The following is a 26,202-nucleotide window of genomic DNA, read 5'->3' as shown; positions in this document are numbered from 1 at the left end:
CCCCCCACCCATGGCCGATGCGCATTTCCACTAGTTTCCCTTTAGTGAATTTTAATTGCATTGTGGACAGTAAAGGATGTGTTGAATAGTTCTGTTTTTCTGAAGTTTTGCAAAATTTTTATACCTTAACATGGCCAATTTTCATAAAGGTACCATATCTAGCAAAAAAAAAAAAAAAAGAGCTAGAGAAGGAAATAGCAAACTAATCCAGTATCTTTGGGTTGAGAAGAGTCAAATATGGCTGAAAGAACTGAACAACAATAAGGATCTTAGCTGGAACTCAAAGGAAGCCAAGGAAGCCAGGAGATGGAGATAAGGAGAGAAAAGAATTTCAGGCATGAGGAACAGAAAGTGAAAATGCTGGGAATTGGGTGATGGAGTGTTTCATGGGAGGAATAGTAAAGAGACCAGTGTCATTGGACCACAGAGTAGGTGAGGGGAATGGGGTGTAAGGAGGCAGAAGAGGGCCAGGATGTGAAGAACTTTGAAAACCCAACAGGGAATTACTTATTTGATCCTAGAAATGAAAGGGAGCCACTGGAGCTTATTGATTGGTCAGACTAAATCCCAGAACCTTTTCCTAAAAATGAAACACAATGATCCAGGACAATTCTTTTTTTTTTTTTTTTTAAACCCTTACCTTCTGTCTTAGAAACAATACTGTGTATTGGTTCCAATGCAGAAGAGTGGTAAGGGATAGGCAATAGGGGTTAAGTGACTTGCCCAGGGTCACATAGCTAGGAAGTGTCTGAGATCAAATTTGAACTCAGGATCTCCCTTCTCTAGGCCTGACTCTCAATCCACTGAACCACCCAGCTGCCCCTGATCCAGGACAATTCTGAGAGACTTCTGACAAGGAATGCTTTCCACCTCCAGAGAAAGAACTGCTGGAGTCAGATGCAGATCAAAGCATGTGATTTTTCCATTGGAGTCAGATGCAGATCAAAGCATGTGATTTTTCCATTGTTTATTTGGGGTTTTGTTTTATAAGATTAGTCACTTACAAAAATTAACAATATGGAAATATAAATAAATAAATAAAAATGCAAGTTATGGAAAGGGGAGCAATGATGTTCTGGGTCTAGCTTTATGTCCCAGATTAGTCAACTGGAAACACAGGAGAAACCTAGAGAAGTTCCCAGAGGTGGATCTGTCTCCAGGTCTTATCAGCTGAACAGAGTTTGGGAAGCTGGTGGCCACTGGGCTTCATCTGTCCTCAGAAACCACATTCAGGCTGCTATTCCTCCTGATATGGAGTCAGCCTTGCCTCCACTGATCCCAATTCAGACTGCTGTGGCCACCTCCCACCCCCAAAGGTCTCAGGCTTAAAGACAAAACACTAAAGATAAAGGAAGCCAACACAGAACTGCATGCACCCCAGGGCAGATAATTTGAGAAAATAAGAATAAGCCCTGGTTACAGATGTTAAGGATTATCATTATGTCCCAAGGGGTTTACTGGGTGGCCTCCCGACTTAAAGTCCGTGCTAATAAAACAGGACCAGGGTAAATCTGGAGATGAGATAAAGAGAGAAGGAAAATAAATGCTGGAGTTGGGAATTAGTAGCAGGTGCCAGGCTGGGGGCAGAAGGGCTTTGGTATTGATATAATTCCATTCAGTTGAAGATTGATTAAGCACGGGCCAAAAGATACCAAAAAAAAAAAAAAAAAAAAAAAGAGTCCCTGTCATCAAACGCTGCAATCTGAGGGGGTGGAGGAGAAGAGAGGCTGACATTCATCAAGATGATGATATCGTTAAAACGAGATCAAGACACAAATGCTGGACCCAAGATAGAATGTGGTGAGGCGCAATTCATAGATTTACAGGAAAATATGGGGAGGGGGATAAAGGAGAGAGAGAAAGAGACAGACAGACAGACCGAGACGAGACGGAGTCGGAGAGACGGAGAGACAGGGAGAGGAAGAGGGAAAGGGAGAGAGATATCACTAATCCCTTGCAGTGGGGCAGGGGTAGGGGTAGGAAGAGGATTAGAAAGGTTGGATCCAAGCCAAGAAGAATTTATTAAGTGCCTACTACGTGCAAGATAGCGTGCTAGGTGCTGGGGAGCACACCTATCATTAGATATGTTCCTGCCGTCAGGGAGCTTACAGTCTTTATGGTGATGAGTCACATGCACTCATAACCACATAAATGCATAAGAGGGTGCAAAGTGGAATTCGACCCGGGTAGGGTTGGGTAAGATATCAGAAGTTGAGGCTGGGGGAAGGATTGGCATGGAGAAGGGGCACCATGCACCCTTTCCATTTTACAGATGGGGAAAACCAAGATGGAGGAGAGCGGGCAGCGGGCAGGCAAAGTTGCTGGAGGGAGTGGCGTCTCTGGCTATCAGGGCACCCGCAAGAATGGGAACAGGGGAGCTGGGGACAGCCTGGGAACCGGTCCCCTAACCAGTTTTACCAGGGACTAGTTTCGACTTCGTGAGTTCAAAGGGAGCAGGAATACACCACATGCAAAGGGGAGAAACAAACTTAACCCCTTCACAGCCTTGCTCTGGCCAGGGCCTGGGTTACCTGAGGTGGGATGGGTGGGAAGTTGGGTTGAGCCAACTTTGTCCAGCCCCTTTTGTGGGGGGCAGGGGGAGGTAGGGGAGGAGGCGACGGTATGTCACTGGGGGGGGGAACGCAATTAGGCTGAGGGGGTTGGGACTTTTCTCCTGTTAAAAGGGCTCCCCTTCCTCCCCTCTATAGATCGCCACCTCATCCCCATTTGCCCCTGCTTCCAGTGGGTGCAGGTAGCACCGGGATTGGATTTCCTGGGTGATGAATATTCAGTGGTTTGCACCCAGCCTGGACTCCTGTTTACTTAGTCGGGAGGAGCTGAGTTTCAGTTCATCTTGGCTAGGAAGAAGCAGCCGAAGCAGGTACCTGGCTCTTGCACCTGTTTCTGCAGCACCTGACATGCATCTGCTGCCCCTGTGGTCGCTCCTGCCCCAGCCCACCTCTCCACTCAGCTCTCCTGCGTTCTGGGCTCCAAGCCTTGCCTGACAACCTCAGAGACACTCCTGCCTCCCCTATTCTCACTCTCCTGTCCTCACCCCCTCCCTGGGAAAGGTCTCCACCAGAGAAGTCTGGATTAACAGGTACAGGCAGAGTTGGTGGGCGGATCAGGGGAAACTAGGGACGTGAGCATCTCCCAGCCCCGACTCCAGACTGCCCAGTTGAGTTTCAATGGGTGGAAAAGGGACTCGGGCATCTCCGTTCCCCTTGGGCAGGCGGACAGACACAGGGCTCAGTCTCCTGGGTGCTTGGAGTCGTTCCAGGTCCCTGGCAGGTTCCCCTCCGCCCCTGCCCCTTCCCCTGGGAGTTTCACTGGGAAGTGTTTCTCTTTTAACTCTTGCTGGGCTTGGGTGTCTAAGAGGGGAGTGAATGGGCTCGCCATTCCCCTGCGGAGAACGTCTCTGTTCAGACTGTCCATGGTGGCGAAGAGCTCCTTGGGGAAGCTGCAGATTGGTGGTGGAGGAAGAATGCGCGGGTGCCCTTCAAATCCCGCAGGGTGCTACGTCCTGGCCCCAGCCCCACCCCCTCACCTTCCCTCGGAGGCCTCATATTAGTCAATGGTTAACTTATTACTTCTGGCCAGCGATACGTAAGAAGAGCTGGTGCCTAGGCTTGAGGGGGTGTGGATGGGATAAAGATCGAGCCACTCAGCTGGGTGGGACAGAAGCTGGATCGGTCCTGTTGGAGCCTCTTGGTGGGGTCCTTTCCCGAGTCATTTCTTCCATGAAGCCAGGGCTATTGGGTACGTGATTTGTGGCCTTCTTGGCCCGCTGGAGGGAGTGCTAGCAGGTTGGGGAGGACTTAGGCTACTGCTTCACCTTGCTCTTTATCTCTGGGGGTGGGTTCCCTTGGAGCTTCTATTCCCCTGGAGGCTGTGTCTGAGCCCTTGGGATTGTGCAAGCAGCTGGGCAAGCTGGATAGGGGTAATTTCTACTCTGAGATGGATTCCAGGGCCCCAGGGCTGAAGCCAAGCCCTTCACTTTGCTCTCAGCATTTCAGGAAGGGCCCCTCAGCGTTGCATAATATCTTAGAAACACAGACTTGGGGCATCCGGGTCCTGGAGACATATGTACTTGGGCCCCTCGCCTGGTGCAGCTGTGTTAGATGTGCCCTTTGTGAAGGTGCCCTGGATACAGCTGTCACATTTTTGTAGCCAGAATTCCAGTCCAAGTGCCTTATGCAGCTCACGGTGGTAATGCTGTAAGGAAACGGGTTTTTGTCCTGGAGTGCTTCCTTCCAGAAATGCAGATGGCTGACCTTCTCCTCTTTATTTGAAGATTTTCTGGAGTTACTGTGGTCAAAAAGTTGATCACCCTCCAGTCAGTCACACTGCAGATGGGCTTAGCGGAACAGCTTCTTGGATGGTTGTCATACAGTTTGTCAAAGCTTATGGCCTGGCACAGGCTTCCGGATCCTGGGCCACCTCCATGGCAGGAGGAGGACATTGGTGGAATCCCATCCACCCCACTAAAGTCGACTACTTAAAGGAATCTTGTGAATTGCTTTTGTAAAGCATAGGGTTGCCCCATAAATGTATCCTTTTTCTTTTTTTTCCCTCTCATTTTGGGCTTATATCGTGGCGCTCAGATGCTACTCCCATGGTAGATGGGGGCATCTCTAGGAGGCATGACAACAGGTGATACTGTAGGACAGGCAACATTTAAACCCAAGTGCCCAGGGAAGTTTCTGAGATGATTTTGCTTCCTTTCTGCAGACAGACTAATATAGGGAGAATTTTTTTTCCTTGCCTCCTTTCTTGCCAGGGACAAAACCGAATGAATATGAGCTTTGCATTGAGCTCAAAGTACCAACCGTGTCATGGTTTTCACAGAGGGTGCTGCTCCCTCCAAGAGAAATGGGGGCAGGGATTGTTTTGTGGCACAAGTCGATGCAGTGAGCTGGATCTTCCTACCCTAGTCTGGGTCTGTTTGACAAAACTGGGAGACTGAAATTTGCCCCTACTTCCACAATGACTGGGGAAGAAAAAAGGTGTGCAGTATCCCATCCACAGATCACAGTGGCTCTGCCCTTCCTGCCTTTCAGGCTCCTTCCAGGAGTCGTTCTGGAACACCTAGTCCCGTACAAGGCTGTACTATGCCCAGATTTGGGGGCAATTTGCCAAAGTATACTTTCTAGACTGTCCCCTCAGTATGCCCTCCTCCCTAGGTGGGCAACTGTCATTGGAAAGCATTAATTTGGCCACTCCCAAGAAGAATTAACTGGTTTCTTCCTTCCCCCACTCCCCTAAGCTCTTTGAGACCTCCTCAAATTACCTCCTGGTGCCTGATGTTGGCTTCATAGTCTACAGATGGAGAAGGGAGGAGGCAGAGTGGGGAACACCCACCTTGGACAAATAGGCAGAAGGGAACCTGTTGGATCTGCTGTGGGGAGAGGGTGGGCAACATGGCTGGCTGGAGGGTTTCAATGGACTCATTCCATCTCCCACACTTGGGTCTCCTGGTCTTAAGGGGAGATGACCCATTAGCTTTATTCAGTTTGGTATATACCTTTCTGATCTCACCATATGGCTTTCCTCTCAGCTCTTCCTCAGTCCCTTTCTGGTTTTCCATATCAGAGTCCCAATTTCTCCCTTTGGATTCTTTGGGATTCATGCTGCACTATCTCTTGGTTCATTGCCTATTCCTGCCTTGGCTGTTTTTCAATTTATTTTGTCTCCTTTTCCTTTTCCCCATTTCACCTTCCCCTGCCCTGTACTCCAGCCCCACATCATCTTCTCCATCCAGGACAACCTTAACCTAGCCAATCCTTCCTTTAACAAACCCAAGTTTCCCAATTCCCTTCAAAGTCCTTGTGGAAAAATCTAATAATCATCACTCCCCATATTTACTTTTCATTGTCCTTTCAAATACAACTTACATTTCTAGGGCACTTAGGCTCAGAGAGATTAACACAAGGTCACACAGCTAGAACCCAAATCTTTCCTGAATAAGAGCCTAGTATTCTCTCCATCACATCCCCTTGCCCTGATCTAACTGTATCCTCTGAAAAAGGATGGGCAGACAGACTTAAAAAAACCAAACCAAACCACAATAGCTCCTTGACTATCTTTTCAAAAGCTCCCAACAATTTTATCTAATGCCTTATTAAAATTAATGGAAAACTCTGTTTTTTTTTTCAATCACAACTGCTTATATGCTGAACATTTCTGCTAAAGGATTCGATTCCATTACAGTGGTCAATTCAAACACTTGAATGACTATTGTTCATTCAGTCTTCACTCCAGCCCTAACACTGCATTGTATGGGGGGAGATTTAAAGATAAATGTCTTTATATTTTCCCCAGTGTCTACCATGGAACATTTCATACAATTCAGAAAAGTTTACTGGGGGCAATTAGGTAGCACAGCAAATAGAAAGCCAGGCCTGGAGACAAGAGGATCTGGGTTCATATCTGGCCTCAGATACTTCCTAGCTGTGTAAACAAGGCAAGTCACTTTCATTTAACCCCAACTTCCTAGCCCTTGTTGTCCTTGTGTCTTGGAATCCATACTAAGGGGGCAGGTAGGTGGCTCAGAAGATTAAGATCCAGGCTTAGAATCAGGAGGTCCTGGGTTCCAATCTGCCCTCAGGTACTTCCTAGTTGTGTGACCCTGGGCAAGTCTCTTAACCCCAGTTGCCTAGCCCTGACCAATCTTCTACCTTGGAACCAATACACAGTATCAATTCTAAGACATAAGGTAAAAGTTAAAAAAAAAACAAACAACAAAACTGCAACTAAAACAAAAGGAAGGGTTTAAAAAATAAAAAAAAGAAAAAAGAAAAATATTTATTGAAAGACTTTAAGAGAATGATCTAGTCTTAACTTGGATTGGGAAATAGGGATCATTCTGTTAGAGTCTTATTTGAAAGAGGAAGAAGCTGAGGCACAATGATAGAACTCTTGCCCAAAGTCGGTTGTAGAACGGGGCTAAAGCCAGGGTCTCCTGACTCCCAGCTCAGAGGTCAGAAATCTTGGTGGTGGGGCCATCACTGAGACTAGTCTCTGCCTCCCTTGGCTGAGGAGGTCACCACTGAAAGGCCTAAAACTTCAGAGGATAAGAGGGAAGAGAGAAGTGAAAGAGGTGTCTGTGGTGGGCAGGGACTGGTTGGAGACTACCACCAAGCCTCCAAAGCCACTTTACAGACACCTGTGCAAAAGGCTTCCTGCCACTTTATTGGTCCCTATGTCTTGCCTGCAATGTAGCCACAGAACTGTGTCCCTTATTTAGGATTTCAAATGAAACAAATTTATACCCCCCAAATGATCTATGACATTAGCATCTGTCCATGTAGCTGTTGGTACGAAGCCTGATGCTCTGGGGGCCTGTGTCCAGCAGGTTAGGCCATCAGCTGTGTTGGAAAGGACCCAGTCCTGCCACTGCCTGCTGGGATGCTGGGCAAGTCACTCTTCTGCATCTGTTTCCTCCTCTAGAAAATGAGTGTTGGACTCCATCAGATTCTTAACCTGGGGATCATGAACTTGTTATTGACAATATTTCAAAACAATTGGTTTCCTTGGTAATCCTATGTATTTAAAAACACTGTCCTGAGGAATCCATAGGCTTCACCAGACATTGTTCCAAGCAGTCTGTGTTATACATAAGGGGTAAGAGCCCCTAGACTAGATGACTGTGTTCCTAACTCCTATATGAGCTGATTCTCTTTGTGTTTCTTAACTCTTTTTCTTTTTCTTTTTTTTTTTTTTTAAACCCTTACCTTCCTTCTTGGAGTCAGTACTGTGTATTGGCTCCAAGGCAGAAGAGTGGTAAGGGTAGGCAATGGGGGTCAAGTGACTTGCCCAGGGTCACACAGCTGGGAAGTGTCTGAGGCCAGATTTGAACCTAGGACCTCCCGTCTCTAGGCCTGGCTCTCAATCCACTGAGCTACCCAGCTGCCCCCACTCTTTTTCTTTTTAAAAAACCCTTACCTTCTACCCTAGAATTGATACTGGGGGGAGGGGCAGCTGGGTAGCTCAGTGGATTGAGAGCCAGGCCTAGAGACGGGAGGTCCTGGGTTCAAGTCTGGCCTCAGACACTTCCCAGCTATGTGACCCTGGGCAAGTCACTTGACCCCCACTGTCTACCCTTATCACTCTTCTGTCTTGGAGCCAATAGACAGTATTGACTCCAAGAAGGAAGGTAAGGGTTTAAAAAAAAAATTGATAGGTCCTAGGTTCAAACCCAGCCTCAGCCACTTCCCAGCTGTGTGACCCTGGGCAGGTCACTTGACCCCCATTGCCCACCCTTACCAATCTTCCACCTATGAGACAATACACCGAAAGTACTAGGGTTTAAAAAAAAAAATTGATACTGTGTCCTGGTTCCAAGGCAGAAGAATGGTAAAGGAAAGGCAATGGGAGTTAAGCGACTTGCCCAGGATCACAGAGTTAGGAAGCCTGTGAGGCCACATTTGAACTTAGGACCTTGCTTGCAATCCACTGAGCCACTTGGCTGCCTCTCTTAGTATCAATTCTAAGGCAGATAGGGCTAAGGGCTAGCCAATGGGGGTTAGAAGTCACATGACTGGGAAGTATCTGGTCACATTTGAACATTGGTACTTCTGACTCCAGACTTGGAGATCTATTCACTCTGCTACCTTGCTGCCCGCCTCCAACTACTTTTCTAAGTGTTTCCCTGTTTATTTTTTCCTGTTTGCCTGGGCCTGTTTTTTTCAGCTGGCCAATGTGACCTCAAAGCAATTCTGCTGGTTGAAATCACCATGGCAATGGCACTATGAGTTTGAAAGACAAGTAAAAGCATTCTGAAAATGTTCAGCATTTTCACTCAAATGCTTACTTCTCTAGATTCCCATTATACTCAGGATGGCATTTTTTAGGCCCATGATAAAATAGACTGGGATTCTGAGTTAGGCAAGGGGGCAAAGGGAAGAGACTTGGATTTTGCCACCCCATCTTATCTTTTGACTGATGTCTGTATGTTTCCCTTAACATTGGCACCAACAGGTCTCCTTTGAGCATTCTGCCCCGGGGAATCATGGCAGACGTTGGCTGGTGGAAGCTGACCTTTTTGCGCAAAAAAAAGTCAACTCCCAAGGTGTTGTATGAGAGCCCAGACACTTATGCCCACCTAGACGGAGGTACTGAGCCCACCCGACCTGACGGAGAAAGTCCTAACAGTGACTTTAATGCCCGGCTAGAGAAAATTGTGGACAAGAACACCAAGGGCAAACATGTCAAGGTTTCCAATTCTGGCCGATTTAAGGAGAAGAAGAAGGTTCGAGCCACTCTGGCAGAAAACCCTAGCCTCTTTGATGATGGAGATGGGAAAGGACAGTGAAGAGTGAGAAGGGGGATGCTAGGTACCTCCCTCTTTCCTACCATCAGCTGGATTCTGAAAAGGAAAACTGACACTCCAGCCTCTCTGCCTACAGCCCAGGCTTTGCAGGGTGTCCTCTGTTGGCCTCCATGCCTGTGGGCAAGGAAATGTCTCTATTATTTATAGACGCACAACTCTATACTAGGCAAAGGTTGGCCCGGGAGGACTGGGCCTGTCCTCACCCCCACATGTAGGGTCCTCCTCAGTTCAAGGATTGTCTCTGGAAAGAAAGAGAGGGTCAATCCTCATTATAGTTTTAGGCAGTGCCTGCCGGGAGGGAGGGATGGGTGAAGGTGAAGTGCCGTGAAGTGCCATTCCTATTCCACAGAAACAAGGATCAGGGTCAAGTTTGAATTGCTGCTCCCTCCTCCACTTTCACCCAAAGCCTTTTTCCTGTGGGAATTTTTTCTACATGGAGTGAAGATGTAGTCTCTTCTCCAGCATTCAAGGCAGTAGAATTTCAACCCTTTACTTCACCTCCTTTTGCACTTTCTGGAACTTTGCCTTAAAATGTAGCCAGAAGAGGGTCTCTTAACTTTCCATTTAAGACCCCAAAGAGACAGATTGGTAAATATAAGTTCCTGCCAGAGATACTGTCTTCTAGGTATGTTGAGAAACAGTGACAAAGGGGGAGCTACACAGCTCCAAAAGATTCCTGCTCAGGGAAACGAAGATGCTCCCACCCATCAACTCTCCCTACCAGAATATGTAGCCCCCGAATGACATCTTGGGCCTTGAATTTTTTGTTTTTATAGTTTGGTCATAAATTTCTTTTTGGTAATAAACATGCCTTGAAACTTGAAAATGGAAAGTCTTTATGATGGCAGTCACTGGAGCTGAAGGCTGGGCAGAGGTATGGTCTCTTCCACCTGCTTGACCCAAAGTTAGGGGCCACCATTTATCAGCCCTGGATGAAAAAAAGTGGGGCAGCTAGGTGGCACAGTGGATAGAGCAAGCCTGGCTACAAGAAGACCTGGGTTCAAATCTGGCCTCAGACACTTTCTAATTGTGTAAAAAAACCTGGGCAAGTCACTTAATCCTATTTGCTTAACCCTTGTCCTTCGGTCTTAAGAGTTATTCCTAAGACAGAAAGTAAGGGTTTAAAAAAATGAAAAGAATAAAAACTGAATAGAAGAACTCCAGAAAGCTGCCACAATCTGTCCCATAATTTACCTGCTCCACATCTCCTATTTACAGATCTGGGTCAATCGGAATATAAAAAAACAAGCATGTGCAGCTCTGGCTCAGAGAATAGCCCTAAATGCTGTTCTGTCCTCACCACAGAAGCATCTCTCATTCACCCTTCATGGTTTCTTATGGGCTTTTCACTCCTGTGATTGCCTTTTTTTTAAAGCCCCCATGAACCATGGCCTGGAGTGTGTGTATGTGTATATATTCAGGATTTCTAAAGAAACTTTCTGTCTGCTTTGTAAATTGGTAGCTCCTCTTATTTGCTCTAAAACTACCTCCTAGGAAGTATCAGGCTGTGAGGGGACTAGTTTTAATATCCTCCAGTTTACTGACAAACTCCACTTTCACTGTAGCCATATCCTATGGGGGCATAGTTGGGCCACTGTAATGGAAGCTAAAGTTATCTGTCTACCATTCATAACAAATCTGAGGTCAACAAATTGAAAAAGGCTAAATCTTGGAAGATGGTTCCCTTCAATAATAAATTTCACTTCTCACTTTCAACATCTCCAGGGGCTATAAGGGAACCCTGCCTAGAGATATGTTCCAATCTTTCTCACTAGGTCCTCGGGTCCAGGCTTTGCCTGTGTAAATGGAAAGAAATCAAGGATAAAAAAGAATGAGCCATATCCCTTGAACTTGGAGAGTGAGAACAGCAGGAAGGTTGACCAAACAATGCCACCCTGCAGCTTATATTCAAACCTCAATGCCTACTGGGCCACCCTCCCCTAGGGAACAGCTGCTCAGAAACTGTTTCCCAGGAAATTTATTTTCAAAACAAACTGGGGCTTATGGTACAAGGAGACCTTTGTCATGGTGCCTCACCCTGGCCAGTGGGGAACTTGGGAGTGAGGGAGGTAGGGGGAAGGGCTAGACTAGCTTTGACATTCCTTTTCTTCTCCCAGACTTTGTGTACCTTGGGGTTCTATAACAATGGTCACTCATGTTGCTTCCTTCCAAGGCTTGCCAAACACTTTATCTGAATTCACACCTGAAGTCCCTCATCACATTCTCTTTATTCTAACAAGGGAAACTCCTCACCTCATTTTTTCTAGTGGGTGACAAAACCCCATACATTTAAATCACTCACTATTGGTGGTTTTTTGGGTGGTGGTGGGGAGGAAGATAGAATTCTTGCAGGTAAGTTATCCTCTCCTGATTGAATAGGTCCTGTGTGGGAACAGGTGACAGAAGCTTCGTTTTCTGTTTCCTCTGAGGTGCTGGGGAAAAGCCAGCTTAGAAAGCAGAGGAGATAACTCCTGAGGAGAGAAACCGGGCCTACCCTCTACTGGCCTCCAACCTGGAGCCTATTTCACTGAGATTAGTTACTGATGTAACAGGGAGGGTAGAGATTCTGGGGTCATCCCAGTCCCACCACTAGCTTGAGCTCCTACTGATAGTCACAGCCCTCTACCACTCCTACCCTTCCTTCTCCTCTGCAGTCACTGACTGCCCCCCCCCCCAGAAGAAAGGCCCCATCTCTGCTGGGAGGTACTATTCAGCAGTCTTGCCCTCCCTGGGTGCCCCCTGCAGTGAGCTCTCCCTCAGGGATAGGGTGACAGTCTGGAAGGAGGAGATGAAGAAGCAAGGGAAAGAAGGGGAGGAGGAGGAACTGAGAGTGCAAATATGTGCTGGAACTGGGAGAGGCCAGGGGTTATCTGGGTAGCAGTTTCACTGGGCCAGGACCCAACACTACTGGAGGGGGACCAGCCAGAACTGGAATCCACCTGATAGAGACCAATCCTGGGTAGCCAGCTCCCTCTACTGGACAGGGATGGAGGTTCCCTTAGCCTTGACCCTCCTTAACTCCAGCAGGAAGCAGAGGAGAGAGGGGAGGAGAATGACTCATGCGTCCCCACCCACTATCAGGAGGGCACAGAGCTTGGATAGCAAGAGAGGTGACCATTAAACAGCACAGCTGAAGACTTTATTACAGAACTGGTACAAGAGGCTGGAACATAAGCAGAGGCCAGAGTGGCATCCAGGGACTAGGGCAGGCTGAGAAGGGATAACACAGGGCCTGACCACCAGACCATATTGCACATTGAGACACACCGACACACACTCACATACTGTTCTGCCTGGAATCCACTCAATATGGCACAGTATTATGGGCATTGAAAGGAAGGGTAAGGGGAGACAGATTAGGCTCCTACCCCCAGCTTGTGCAGCCGTGCAGACTCAAGGAAACTATGGGCTCCTCTCGAGCAGCAAGGTACAAACTGTGGCCTGAGGATCAAATCTGGCCCCAAGGGCTTGGGAGCTAAGGAATTTTTAAAAACAGAAAAACTTTAAACTATTCTTAGCTCAGGGGCTCTTACAACAACAGGCTCCTGTGAGTATGAGCTGTGGCCTGCTGATTCAAACTCTGAAGCTTACAACTGGGGTAGGGAGACACAGGCAGGTTTGGCTATCCAGGAAACCATACACATGTTCACAAAGTAGACAAGGCAACATCAATGAGTACAAGCAGCAAGCAACTTTTTCTCCCATGTAGCTGCCTCACAGTAAAGACTGAAGACCATCCTGGATTCCTCCCAGCCTACTAGACCTAACCCCACCAGGATCTGGCAAAATGATTTCATAATCGTGCAATTTTATAATTACTATTGATTCAAGTCAATTTTAGAATAGGAAAAAAGTAGAGCTCATGTAGTCTGATTGTTTACACCAGTGATGGGCAAATTACAGCCTTCAGGCCAGATGGGGGGTGGGGGTGGGGAGAGCCCTGAAATGTGACATTATTCCTAATCTGATGAATACAATGAGTGGGATACAAGACAATGAAACTTCGAAAGAGTTGCCTTAAAAACAGACTGACAGATGAGCATTTCCTTTCCTTTGGCCCCCTCTTTAAAAAAGTTTGCCCATCACTGGTTTACACCATTCTGGAATCCCTGCTAGGAGATTCTTTTTTTACATTTTTTTAAACCCTTAACTTCTGTGTATGGCTCCTAGGTGAAAGAGTGGTAAGGGTGGGCAATGGGGGTCAAGTGACTTGCCCAGGGTACCACAGCTGCCCGATTTGAACCTAGGACCTCCCGTCTCTAGGCCTGGCTCTCAATCCATTGAGCTACCCAGCTGCCCCCCCCCCTCCAGGATATTCTTACGGAAGATACTAACTTCTCTATGATGTCTAGCCACTGGCTCTACATCTGTTTTTTTAGGGATAAACTGAGTAAATATAATTTCTCTTCATCATGAATGACAAAGCTTCACATATTTGAAGTTAGTTACTGGTAACTTTGTTGCCCAAAAACATATGTGCATATCCTCCTGTAAACACTCAAGCTCAAACAGAAATGATTTTTGGATTATCCAATTTTGGATTGTTTTTTGGGTACTCTTCATTACCTGTTACTAACCATGAATAAATTAAAGTTGACTTAATAACAAAGTGCTTAGGTGACCAAGCTGGCAAGGCTCTGAATGTATAGTAAGGGGGCTCTGCTTAGAGCCTGATGGGAACTTTCCTTGTATTTCTCACCACTCTGTTCCAGTTTCCAGCTGTGAGCTGAGAGGATCCAATCACCAGCCATCAGACAATCATGGTGAGAGTCTCTCATAGAACCAGTCATCAACCCCACGGTGGGTCATAGGTCCTATTTGGGCCTCTTCAGGCTGCAGCCTCCGGAAGACAATTCGATCATGCAGACGGTTGGTTTGACCTTGCCAGAATTCTATCACTTCTGGGTAAAGGACATAGCCACCCCTAAAGGGAGAGGGAGAGGAGAAAGAGAGCCACTGTGAAAAATGGTTGGGTCAAGCTTTATCTCAGGCTTGAGGCTACTGCTGGTCCCTGAGATGCTGCGGGAGGGCTAGACACTGCTTTCTTGCAGGCCAGAATTAAAGGGTTGATAACTTCCCATTTTCATAGCATGCTAAATTTAGAGTCAGAAGATCTATGCTCAAATCTTAGCTTTGCAACTTAACTGTGTGGTTTTGGGCAAATCACTTCACTTCTCTAGGGTTGAACCACATGGTCTCTAAGGTACCTTCCAGCTAGAAACCTATGATCCAAAGGAAGTTGTATCACTCACCAATATTCAGGCTTGGGTACTTCCTGCTCCAGGTAGAGCTTATGTACCTCCTCATTCTTCTTCCTCAGGTACTGCTCAAGAGGAAGAGAAATATAATAAGTTCCAGGCCCCCTGGAAAATCCTAGCCCAGCATGGAGGAATGTTGGTCCCTCTGCCTGATTGAGTATATATAAATTACTCGGAAAGAATAAAGATCACAGAGCAAGAAGCCAGGTGCTGTGATATTGGAAATTTGGGAGTCCTTGAACTAATTTTGAGGTCCCTGATCTAAACTTCCTGTGGACATTTAGGACTCTTTCAAAACTACATTTCCAATGATTCCTCTTGTGTAATGAGGTGAACAGGAAGTGCATACGTAGAGAGAGGTATAAAAACTCAGGACTTGATTGGTACACTCTTTTTCCTGCTGAAGCAGCTTGGTGGTCAGAGGTATGTGGCATGGCGTTTGAACTAAATCTTAATAGGCATGTGGCTCCATTTTTTCTTTCTTTTTTTAAAAATATTTTATTTTTTAGAAAAATTTTCCATGGTTACATGATTCATGTTTTTACTTTCCCCTTATTCCCCTCCCTCCCCCCCCCTTCGCTCCCCCGCCCCATAGCATGGCTTCATTTTTCTAAATGGCTTTCAACAAAATGTCTGAAACCATGATATTTTAAATTCTGACCCTCTATATTAATTTTATTTGTTACAGTGCTCCCTTCTCCCTTCTTTCCATATGTCACTCACTTCCCGATTGGGGATAACAGAGCTCTGACGACTGACAACTGCACCAATTTGACTGCTTTTAGGACGGGAGTGGAAATATCGCTCAGCTTCCTCCTCTGGCAGTCTCTTCACCTTCCCTTCTATACGAACCTGCACAAATAGCCACAGGTGAAGAGGATAGAGCCTTTCAGACAAACTTCTCTAGAACATAGCCCAATCATTTCCATTTTCCCCATCTACCTCTGAACCACAATCTAGTCTTACCTCTATTTCTAAGACCCTAAGGACAAAGGGAAGTTTCCAGGGAAACCTCTATCCAACATAACCACATTTTTACCACCTTTGTTCACCAACTCCCCTAGCCTTATTTCGGATATTACTCACCTGTCTAGAGAGAGGCTCCCAGTAAAAGACAAGGGAAGCAAAAGGGTTAGAATCCTGGGGATAAGAAAACAGAAAAAAGCATCAGGACAAGGTAAAAAATAGAGCTTCTTCCCAATGAGGCAGAATCCAACCTAGTTTTATGAGGTGGGAGGGAGATAGGAGAATAAAACTCTCTGGGAAAAGCAGGTACCTGTGATTTATCCCACATTTCTCATTTGCTGATCACAAGGGTTCAACAAAGTAGCCTCTGGGAATCTAGACTTCAATGAATGAAGTGTGGAGAGGCTAACTGAGGGACTGTACAGGGGTAAAGGGGAGGAAGAATGGACCAAAGTTTCATGTCTGGTCCTCTTTCCTGATTTTTATGGATGGGCACAAGAAGGGAGATGTTAAATGCCTGTTATGTTGGCATGGAGAAACAAAGTGCCTTTGACTTTTTTCTTTACAAGAAACCCTCACCAGCTCTTTTCCTTTTCGGCTTTCAAAGTTAGTGAAGAAATTGAAGCCATCCTTGCCAAAGCCCTTCAACAGCAACATTCGAGCAGAAGGCTTTCCATCCCTAGAGGACACAGGATTAGGAACAGTGGTCAGCACACAACCCTCATGCCCTTAATTCCCTCCTCTAAAGGGAATCAAAGAAAAGGCACTTGATTAACTTCAGGTAGTACTGACTGTGTTGAAATACCATGTTTTCTCAGCTCTTAGACATGTCATCTGATATACAATATAGTCACTGACTTGTTTGTTCTGCCCTTGTGAATCCTGTCTCTCTAATCAAACTATAAACTTTCCAAGGGCAAAGACCAGGGATCAAAATCTGTCAATTATTTATAGAGCATAGAACTGTGAAAGGAATGTGTGTGCCTCCAAGGAATTTATACAACTTATTATGGGAAGATATAAAAATATGAAGTTAAATAACAGTCACAGGCATGAGAAGGTTAAAAATAATCGACATAGTAAAGTTTGCAAAGTGCTTCACATATATCATTATCTCCTTCGATCCCCACAAAACCCAGTGTAGGAGGTGTTGTTAATATCCCTTTTTAACAGACGAAAAACATGATGGAGTTGGAGGTTGTGACTTGCCCAAGGTCACCACTACGACAAATAAGCCAAACAGAACAATATACCCCCTGGGGTGGAGTGGGGGTGACCTTGGCATGTAGTCAGGTATCCAGGCTTCAGTTTTCTCACCTATAATGAGCATGGTGGGGGTACGGTGTAAGGGTGGGAGGTGTCAGTACCAACCTGGTGCATGTGGCCAGGCACATGGCGTTGGCTTCACCCACTTCTGGGCACCGGGAGGCTTCTTCGAACCAAGCTGCGAACTGTTTTATGGGGTCCAGTGAGGCCAGGTGCTCCTCCTCGAACGCCTGGGCAGGTGGAGAATGGGGCCAGGGTCTGTCTCTGTGTCCCCGAACTCCTTCAGCCGCCCCCTTTCACACAACGGTCCCACTCAGGAGACCCCAGCCATTTTTCCCACCCCCAACCCCCACACCCGACTCCTCGGAGCCAGCACCTCCTGGTCCCTGAGATAATTCTTCCTCATGTGTCCCAGGTCCATGACCGCTCAGACCGCACACCTGCAGCAGAGGTAAGAGATCTTGCCCGCAAGCCCGCAGCCTGTTTCACACGTCACGACGCCCGCAGCGCGAGGCCCGCCTTGCTACCAAGTCGGGTCGTCATGGCGACCGCAAGGCCATGTGACGCCTCTTCGCATGTACGCGAGAACCGCCGGCCCTCGCCCCTCCCCCACTTTCCCCACTCCCCTCTCTTTTTGTTTTTTTTAATTCCTTCTCCCACCTCTGCGACAAGATCTGACTCAGCTTCCGAACCTTCGCTTTTTCCCTAATCCGAGGGTTTTGTCACTTGTCTAACCTCCCGCCGGCCCCGCCCCCCACCCTGGAATCCAATGAGAGCCCAGGGTCGGGGGAGCGGGGGAACAACACGGAAAGGTCATTGGCTTGAGTCTTCCGGGAACGGGGCCAATTGGAACGGGAAAAACAGAGCCTCGGCACCAATGGGGAGCGCCGAAGGGGGCGGGAACAAAGAGACCAGGAAATGTAGTCACTGCCGTCAATACGCACATGGAGGTGTTGTTAAAGGTACAGGGGCTGCCAGAGTCTGGGGCTGGGGAGGGGAGGGGAGGAGAAGGGAGGGGGAAGCAGACCGAGGACTTTGGGGGACACGGCACGGTGGTGGTGGGGGGCGGTAGCAATCTTCCGGGCAGCCGGGATGATTAGGCGTCCCATGGAAGGGGAGGGGAAGAGGGAACCGCAGAGCGCAGCTCAGGGGTCTGGGAAGGGGAGAGCCGGGACAGGGGCAGGGTAATGGGGTGAGCCGGGCTGGGGGAAGGGAGTGCTGGCGCCAGGAGGGCGCCGGGGATGAAGTTAGTTGTAGGACCGAGGACTGAGCCGGGGTTCGAGGAGGAGGCGGTAGGGGCTGCGGGGAGCCTCCGGGCACAGGGGCATCCGTAAGCCAGGTAGGTGCTTGTGCTTGCCCCTCGCTGACTGAGATCACGCTCCTCAGAATGGGTTCTGTTCCGTGTGTGGTGCGGCAGACTTCCCTGTCTTGACCTCCTACCTGGGCTAAGATTCATCGTTTCTCTCCTTCTCAGGTGCCTCGGGGGCTGGTCCCCAGGTCTGTGCCAGCAGATGGCTGAGGGGGCCGGGGAGAGGGTGGCTTTACAAGGCCACTTCCAGGCTGTGGACTCAGGACTGGGTAATGGAGAGCCAGCTGATGCTCATCCCACCTTTGACTTGCCTGAAGCTGCCCTGGGAGGGGGTCCCCTGTGCAGTCCCAGTTTTCAGCAGCATCAGGAACTGGAGGTCCAAGAGCCACCAAGACAAGTGTCCCTGGAGTGTGCCAGGTAAGGGACCTCTTGCTGATATTTTGAGACAGTGAATAGTCAATCTCCAGAGTCCATTTTATGCAGATTTCTCTCAGCCATCATTGTGCACTCTGGGTGATACATTTTCAGAGCCAACACCATCAGGGAGAGAAATTCTGCCAATTACATATGTATGTATGTATGTGTAATATGTGTGTACATATATATGTGTATATATATATATGCATGTATATATTCACTAGAAGGCCTCAAAGGGTCCTAGAGCTGGAAGGGACCACAGAAGCCATACAGTCTAATTCCTCCTTCATTTTTCGGATGAGGAAACTGAGGCCCAGGGAGGATTGCTCAAGGTCACATAGGCAATGTCAGCATTGGGATGTAAACCTGGGTTCTCTGACATCAGAGTTAGTGTTCATTCCGCTGGAAATAATGGATTATATGCTATTTGGGATTTTCTGTGAAACAGCTTTTTGTCAGTGTGGTGAGAGTTTACTGTACCAACTTTCTTGCTGTGTATATATCCCCACCTGTAAAATCCACTGGTACTGATATAAGCAATATGTTGATGTCACACCTCAAGGTGACATACTTTCTGTTCTTGTGGCCACATTGATCAGCCCTGGGCTGTAGCGCACTAGGGGAGAGGATCATGAGGATTGGACTATATTTGAGAGAGACAGAAAGAAAAGTGTAACTGCCCTTAGAGGTCAAGAGCCCGGTGGGATGGTTAGAAATAAAGGCAAAAGAGTTGAGGGGTAAGGCTAATGATAAAATACAATACACCAAAGATGGTTATCAGAGAATGAGAAAAGGAATAAATTTTGAAACCCTGAGTACTGTGGAGGTTTGGAGAAAGGGGGGAGATTGGTAGATTGAGTCTAAATCTTGGGTAAACCATTTACTTCCATTCCAAGGTCAATGGCATCAGGATAGTGGCAGGGAAGATTCTTATTTGGTATGTCAGCAGAGAAGCCTGGTTCCTGGTGATGGAATTTAAAAGCCTGAAGACCCAGGAGTCTGACTCTAAGACCTGGCCTAGGCCTAGATGGGACCCAGTGAAGACTATCACTAGGCTTAGCCCTGTCCTTGATGCATGGATCCTTTATTCCTCCTTTCTTAATCTCATCCCCTTCTATAGTGGTGACCCTATACAAATGTAGCTCTTAGAAGATTGCTTTGTAAATCTGTCTTGCTCTTTCTTAGGTACCCCACTCACCCCTTTTAGACTGAAGGGTCCCTGAGGTCAGGGATCACACCTCCCTCTTCTGATTTTCCTTTTGTAGCCAGCACTAGGGTTTACACACTGGGATATCTATTCAAAAAATGTTTATTGACTTTGAAAGAGGTACTATATGTAAACTGCTTTTATTAAGCATTACTTTGTGTTGGGCACTGGCCTGGTGAAGGCCTGAATCCTTGTCTTCTGGAGCTTCCAGGCTCTATTTGTCTTGTACTGGGGCCACGCTTCTTAGTTGGACCCTGAGAGATTACGCTTGATATATTTTCTGAGGGGTTGATTCCGGGATATGGACATCCTACCTGTCTCCAGAAATCCAAGTCCCTAATATCCTGGAGGAGTTGCCTTAGGAACTAGAACTAGAATCATTTTAGTACCTTATTTGGATGAAATCGGGAGGTGGAAATATCCAAGGGAGGTCTTCCCTATCATACACTACTTTCTCCCATACTTTTCTCCCTGGGTTGGGGCTTTGGAAACAGCTACCAGTGGCTTAGGTTTGTATTTTGTTTCTAGTGTCCAAGCACGGGGAATTCTGACTCTGGGGAGGCCTCCCCCACCACTGCTAGCACCAGAAGAAGAAGCCAAGAACAGGAAGCGACCATGGCCTACCAATGGGCCAAACCTTGGTCCTCCCTTCCCACGGGGACTAAGTGTCCCAGATCTACCAGCTGCTCCTTTCTTCCCAAGTGGTGGCACCAGCAGCCTGGACATTCGACCTGGGGGTCTCCAGGACACTACTCGATTTCCAAGGACACAGGAACCCCTGAGGGCTGCTCGCCCCACTATTGCCCGGCTGTGCCACCCCACACCTGTTCTAAGCCGTTTGAGCACAGAGCCCCTGGCCTTAAGCACAGAGCCCCTAGCCTCAGAAGGAGCCTGCCCTTGGGCTGCAGGAGGAGGCAAGGTAACCGGGTTGTATGCAGAACTGGTCAAGGAGTTGGAATTACAGATGGCAGAGCTTCGGAGGCTATTGGTCTCTAGGGAAGAAGCAGCCCTACGGCAAGAGAGGAGGATCCGAGAGTTGGAGCTGGAAAATCAGCAGCTCAAGGGTCAACTGCGGAGTCTAGAGGAGCAGAATGATCTGCTGTCTAGCACCCGAGGTGGTGCAGGGCTCAAAGCATCCTCTCCCAACACCAGCCTCAGCTCTGGGACCAGTAGCCTTGGTAACGGGAGCTGTCCTCTCTGGGATATGGACAGGAGGTGGCTGGATGGGGATCCCTCAGGCTGGGCTGGCTGGTTCCCCCAGGGTTCCCAGGGGGATTTGGCCCCTCCTCAGTTGCCTTTGGATGACTTGGTGATCTCTGGCCAGCTTTGCTTTTGTTTCCATTTCAACCATTTCCCCTTTCCTACTCAGGCATCAAACTTCTCTATAAACTCATTTTCTTCTACCAATTCTGCATTTTCCACTCACTCCTTTTGTTTGAGCCCTCGTTCCTTATTCCACTTTCCCAGATTCAGGCTCTGCCCTCCCCAAGGAGCCCTTCACCAAGAGTTGCCACTTTTTTCTGTCCTCCCTCCTTACTTTGTTATATATGATCCCTTTGTCATCTTTGCCTCAAAAGTCCTCTGGTGGCTCTGTCCTGATGAACCATCATCTCTCCTTTTCCCTAGGACCCATTACTTAGCAGTGGGCTCCCCAGGAGGACACTTCCAGTGGGTCCAGGATTTATAACAAAAGGAACATCAGAAAGAGGAGTTTGGGAAAGGGAGTGGGCTTATTGGCACTCATGCTTGGGGAGTGGGGAGGTTGAGTCCGGAGTCTAATAGGTCCTTATAGTCCTATCAACATCCAGCTGTAGCCTTCTCCTGGAAACACATCTGTCTTCATTTAGCCATCCCCATGGGTGTGGCCTCTCTCTTCTCAGATGTCAATGAAGGGAACATCCAGTTTCTCAAGGGCCTCGTGGGGCTACTAGAGAGCAACATGGCACTACAGGTGGGTCCTTGATGAGCTGGTAGCTCCTGGGGAGAGAGACACAGATGGAGCTTGGGCATTGGGTGGATGCTAGGATAGGCTTCTGTCAAAAATATTTATCTAGATGCCTAGATTCCTGAAGGCCACACTCAAATATACAAAATAATAGAGCTAAGTGTTAAAATGCATATCATTTCTGCCTGTTCATTGAACATAGACTATGTGGTCCATTTTGGTTTTCAAGTTGATGGGATGGTCTTACTCTTTAGGAGGGAACAGTTCACACCTTCCCCACAAACTCTTTCTGACTTTGGTTGCCCACATACGGAGGATGAGGAGGGCAGAGGAAAGGAAGGAGAATCCAGCCGTTTGGATATGATCTGGCAATTCTTTTGGAAGCAGAGGGACCAGCTAGAATTAGCCTGGGGTGGGATACCCTCAGGGAAGTGGGGGGCATGTTCCCAGAAGGGTAATCTGCCTTGTTTGTCCTTTAACAGGGGACAGGGACACCAGTGGCCTGGCACTGGTGGGAACATTTTCAGCGCCTTTGGGGGAGGTTGCCAACCTTCATTGTAAGGGATACAACAGGAAGCTGAGATGCTGCTACTTCCCTTGCTTAGAGTTGCTCCCCCTTCCTTCTCCAGGTGAATGGCCTTCCTGCACAGCTTCCCACATCACCACCCGTGGAACCCAAGGGAACTCCTGCTGAGGCCCCACGGTCTCCACCAGTCCGTAGGCTTCGAGCAGGTCTCCCCAGTGGCTTTCCAGCATGGTTGACCTCTGAGGATGGGGTGGGCAGTCCTGCTACACTGAGCGAGGCCACCTGTCTGTGGGAGGAGAATGTTCAGGATACATTGCCTGATGGAACCCCTGTATGGGCATCACCTGTGGAGGTGGGTGTTACGTAGAACTCAGTGGTAGGGGATAAGTCTGGGTTTCCTAAGAAACCTGCAGCTTTCACGAATGGGCTGAGTAGTCAAGTGCCTACAGACTAGAGGGTTTAGGATGAGGAGGTTTTTCCTTCCAAACCTGCCTGCAAGACATCTGAAATGATGAGAAGGGAATCTGGGATGAAATTTATAATTAGAAGTTCTATCTGCTGGTTTGGGTTCCCCAGGGCCTGAGAAATGAATCCTGAGCCCTGGAAGAAGTTAGTCATTTAACATCTAGGACCAGACACCTTGTGGGTGCTGGGTCCTGAAGAGACCCTCCGGTGACATCAGGCTGAATAGGATGGCTGCTAGAGTGCAGGCTAACAGTCAGTGCCTTTCCCCCTTCCACAGGAGAATGGGAGACCCAAGCTAGAGCTAATCCCCAACTCAGGGGTCTACATTACTCACCACCAGCTGGATGACCTGTCTCAGGTGTCAACAGACAAACCCAAGCTGATGACTAGGAGGATGTTGGATTACTTCTTCTCTCGGGAGACGCTGGCCCGCTCCTCTGCCACTGGTCAACGAATTGCCCATAATAACACTACCATGGAGAAACCCATTCGGTTGCCCGTTGCTGTGGTCAATGCCATCAAAGGTACTTGGGCAAATTCCCTCAAGGGTAGTGTTTTGTGACTGAGGCAGGAGGAGGGGTGGAGTAGTATGTGCTGTTGGCTTCTCTCTGGCAGGGGGCCACAAAGTAGTGGCCTTGGAGACTGGCCTGAAGATCTAGGTTTTTAGTTTGAGAAGTTATTTTCTACCGAGCCCTAAAGCCCTAACATTCTTGTTTTTTTGAAAATGGTGACTCTTTTACTATCCGTCCCTTGGCAATCGATGCAATTCTGCTTTTGGAGTTTATTAAACTAGAGAATAAATAGAAAGCTGAGGGACATTGTGGGGAGAGTTCAAGTTCAGGGTGGTATCCAGTATGAAGCAGGAAGGGTTGTCGAGAAAGCTGAGAAGAAATAACTGATGGGAATATCCAGAACGAAAACTGAAGGAAGATGTAAATCTTTTAAGGATAGGACCCTGACCCTGATGGTACATGCAGGGCCATGAGAATGGGGATGGATGGGATCGAAGAGTTGAAAAGCATTCCCATCTGTCAATCTCTCTCTTCCTTCCCATCCTGATTCTTTTCTCCAGCTGTGGTTCTAGTAGTGATGAAGCAGAGAACTGGGCCATGTCTTAGGGAATGGGGAAAAGACATAATTCTCCATTTCTATGCCAGCTCTCTCTGATCCTCGACCTCCTTACAGTTCCAGCTATTGGCATGGCCGAAGAGCAAGGCATTTTGGTTTAATATAGGCAGCGATGAGAGTCTGGGAGACTGAATGCTATCTTCCCCTTGCAAACTTAGATCAGAATGGCTGTGTCAGCCTGGGAGTGCACTCTTGCCCACCCCCTCCACCTTCTCCTGGCTCGGAGCTAGATCTGAACAGCTTCCTTTTCTGTCTTCCCCAGAATATGTCACCAAGGTGTGTGGCCGTGGTTGTAACTTTAATGCCGTCATCAACAGCAAGTGTGGGACCTCAAGGAGGGCAGTCAAGAAGATGATTGTAAAGATGGAGTGAGTGGGGTGAGGTCGGGGGTGGGCCAGGTCCTGCAATCTGCTGGCAGATACATACCTATATATTTTTAAAAAGCACCCTCAAGGCAAGCACTGCACCATCAGGATCTGTCTTCAGAAGACTGGTGGGAATGGATAATCCTTCCCCTAAGGCTTGTGTTTTTCTGAGCATAATCCTGTCCTACTGAGGGCAGCCATAGGACTGAAATCCTAGTATCTAGGATCTCATGTGAGCTGTGCGGTCCAGGGTCAGTTGGGCAGAGAAGAGGAAAAAAGTGAGGGAATTATTGCCTTGTCCCATCATTGCCTTCGACACTGATGGCTTTGGGAAGGGAAACCAGAGCTGAGGACTAGGAGGCCATAGACTGGGCTGTCCCCCCTCCCCATTTAGGACAACACTCTGGCTCTTTCCCAACACCATGCTCTTACATATCCACATACACTCTGGAAGCCAGGTAGCGAGTAGTGTTGATTTGGGGTAGTGAATGGGAGCCTTGAAGGATCAGCTCTATCCAGGTGTTGTGTTGGTCTCTCCTGCCAGAGAGGAGGGCTCCGTCTGCAGAGCAGGTGGGAACTTCTGCATTCATCTTGGAGATATTATCTTGGAAATCAAAATTCATGACCAAAAGACTTCATAGACTTTCTTTGTACATAAGCCGGAACATTTCAAATAAAGATTGGATTAAACCTACCACATCCTTCCATCCTTTCTAGACCATGGAATTTTAGAGCTTGAAAGAGCTTTAGAAACCTAGACCAAGTTTGCAGGCGGGGAAACTGAGGTCTAGCTAGAGAGGGGAATTGTCTTCTCGAGGCCACCCCCATGCCGAATAGAATCATTAACATGTAAAACATGGCCTTTTGGCCATGACTGTTCTGTGTGGCTCAAAGTTTCCACTCTTCAGACTGCAGGTAGAGGACATGCAGGGCTTTCACCTTTCCCTCTTGATAAGAATGCTTGTCTTATGGGGAATGAAGGGGAAAGGGAAAAACCCTGCCGCCTAGGGGAAAGTCTTGGGAACGGGGGCCTTCTGCTGAGGCCGAAAAAGAGACTACTTTGTTCCTTGACACTACAGTTTGGCAGTGTTTTAAACAAAATAGTATAGCACATTTGGGCTGGGGGATTGGGGAGGGTGGGAAATGGTATTTGGACCTTTGCTTTCATCAAAGAAGAGAGTTCCCAGTGAGGAAACTCCCTTTTCTTAACAGACAAGACAACAATTCTGCAACTTACCGTCTTGAAAAATAAGGTAGACACAAGACAGATGCCCCCCGTCTACCAATGTTTGAGTCCCTAACAGTTTTCTCTGCCAAATGGAAATGCCTTTTTGTCCAAGTTTGGACAACCTGAGCTCCGGGTGGCTACAGTGTGGCTCTCCCTGCCAATTATGAAGGAAGCATTGAGATGAAGAGCATGTAACCAGTCTCAGCTGGGGTCATAGACCTCACTGCTGATGAGCTTGGAGCCTCTTTTCTGCTGTACAAAATGGTGTAGGTATGGGTATTGGCTCTAGCTCATGAGGACATTCTCTTAGGACATGAATTCAGGGTACAATTAAGTGTCACAAAGAGAGCAGTCTCCTTTATATGATGTACTTTCCTTACAAAAAATCCTGCAAGGCAGGTAGTGATAACTTTTACACATAAGGAAACTGAGTCTCAGAGAATTAAGTGGCTTATCTTTGTTTAGATAGCTAGTGGGAGCTGAGGCTGGGATTTGAACCAGTCTGCTGACTCTAGCTGGGTTCAACAGCTATGAACATATACCACTGGGCCTCCATGCTCTTAGGTTGAAGACTAGCAAATACTGGTGATAAAGGGAATAGAGCAAGAGTGTAGATAGCTCAGGGTGACCCATCCCTATTATGGCACATCTTTAGGGTTTGTGTCCTTCTTTGGGCAAATTAGAGTCTTTATCCACAAGGAAAACATCTTATACCTTGACCCTTGATCTAGCTCCTTAAGGGCCTCTCTGTTCCATTAGGGAGCCAAGTTCATTGACAGGGGTTTCTCTGG

At 47.7% G+C, this 26,202-nt stretch overlaps 3 protein-coding genes across 5 annotated transcripts; 2 read left to right on the top strand and 1 right to left on the bottom strand.

The window, feature by feature from the left end:
• The first annotated feature begins 2,877 nt into the window (after positions 1–2,877).
• Positions 2,878–10,157, top strand: PRR15L (proline rich 15 like). 2 transcript variants are annotated; one of them, XM_044673789.1, is made up of 2 exons: positions 2,878–3,100; positions 8,980–10,157. In XM_044673789.1, the coding sequence occupies exon 2, from the start codon at positions 9,011–9,013 to the stop codon at positions 9,311–9,313; it is 303 nt and encodes a 100-aa protein (XP_044529724.1). In that variant the 5' UTR covers positions 2,878–3,100; positions 8,980–9,010; the 3' UTR covers positions 9,314–10,157. The 2 variants fall into 2 exon arrangements, with proteins under 2 accessions (XP_044529724.1, XP_044529725.1); XM_044673790.1 differs by lacking the exon at positions 2,878–3,100 and adding an exon at positions 3,656–3,759.
• A 3,692-nt stretch (positions 10,158–13,849) lies between these two features.
• Positions 13,850–17,608, bottom strand: PNPO (pyridoxamine 5'-phosphate oxidase). 2 transcript variants are annotated; one of them, XM_044672353.1, is made up of 7 exons: positions 17,198–17,608; positions 16,927–17,051; positions 16,135–16,234; positions 15,676–15,729; positions 15,313–15,441; positions 14,584–14,654; positions 13,850–14,255 (listed from the first exon to the last, which is right to left on the bottom strand). In XM_044672353.1, exons 1-7 carry the CDS (start codon positions 17,240–17,242, stop codon positions 14,090–14,092), a joined length of 690 nt encoding a protein of 229 aa, XP_044528288.1. In that variant the 5' UTR covers positions 17,243–17,608; the 3' UTR covers positions 13,850–14,089. The 2 variants fall into 2 exon arrangements, with proteins under 2 accessions (XP_044528288.1, XP_044528289.1); XM_044672354.1 differs by lacking the exon at positions 15,313–15,441.
• Positions 17,609–18,305: 697 nt separating this feature from the next.
• Positions 18,306–24,877, top strand: LOC123244460. The gene is made up of 7 exons (XM_044672960.1): positions 18,306–18,547; positions 20,283–20,932; positions 21,635–21,705; positions 22,329–22,577; positions 22,968–23,214; positions 24,081–24,186; positions 24,728–24,877. Exons 1-7 carry the CDS (start codon positions 18,333–18,335, stop codon positions 24,822–24,824), a joined length of 1,635 nt encoding a protein of 544 aa, XP_044528895.1. The 5' UTR covers positions 18,306–18,332; the 3' UTR covers positions 24,825–24,877.
• Positions 24,878–26,202: the final 1,325 nt, after the last annotated feature.

Source organism: Gracilinanus agilis, chromosome 4 (assembly GCF_016433145.1).
Source record: "Gracilinanus agilis isolate LMUSP501 chromosome 4, AgileGrace, whole genome shotgun sequence".
NCBI classification, from domain to species: Eukaryota; Metazoa; Chordata; class Mammalia; order Didelphimorphia; family Didelphidae; genus Gracilinanus; species Gracilinanus agilis.
This window is presented reverse-complemented; position numbering and strand designations above follow the sequence as displayed.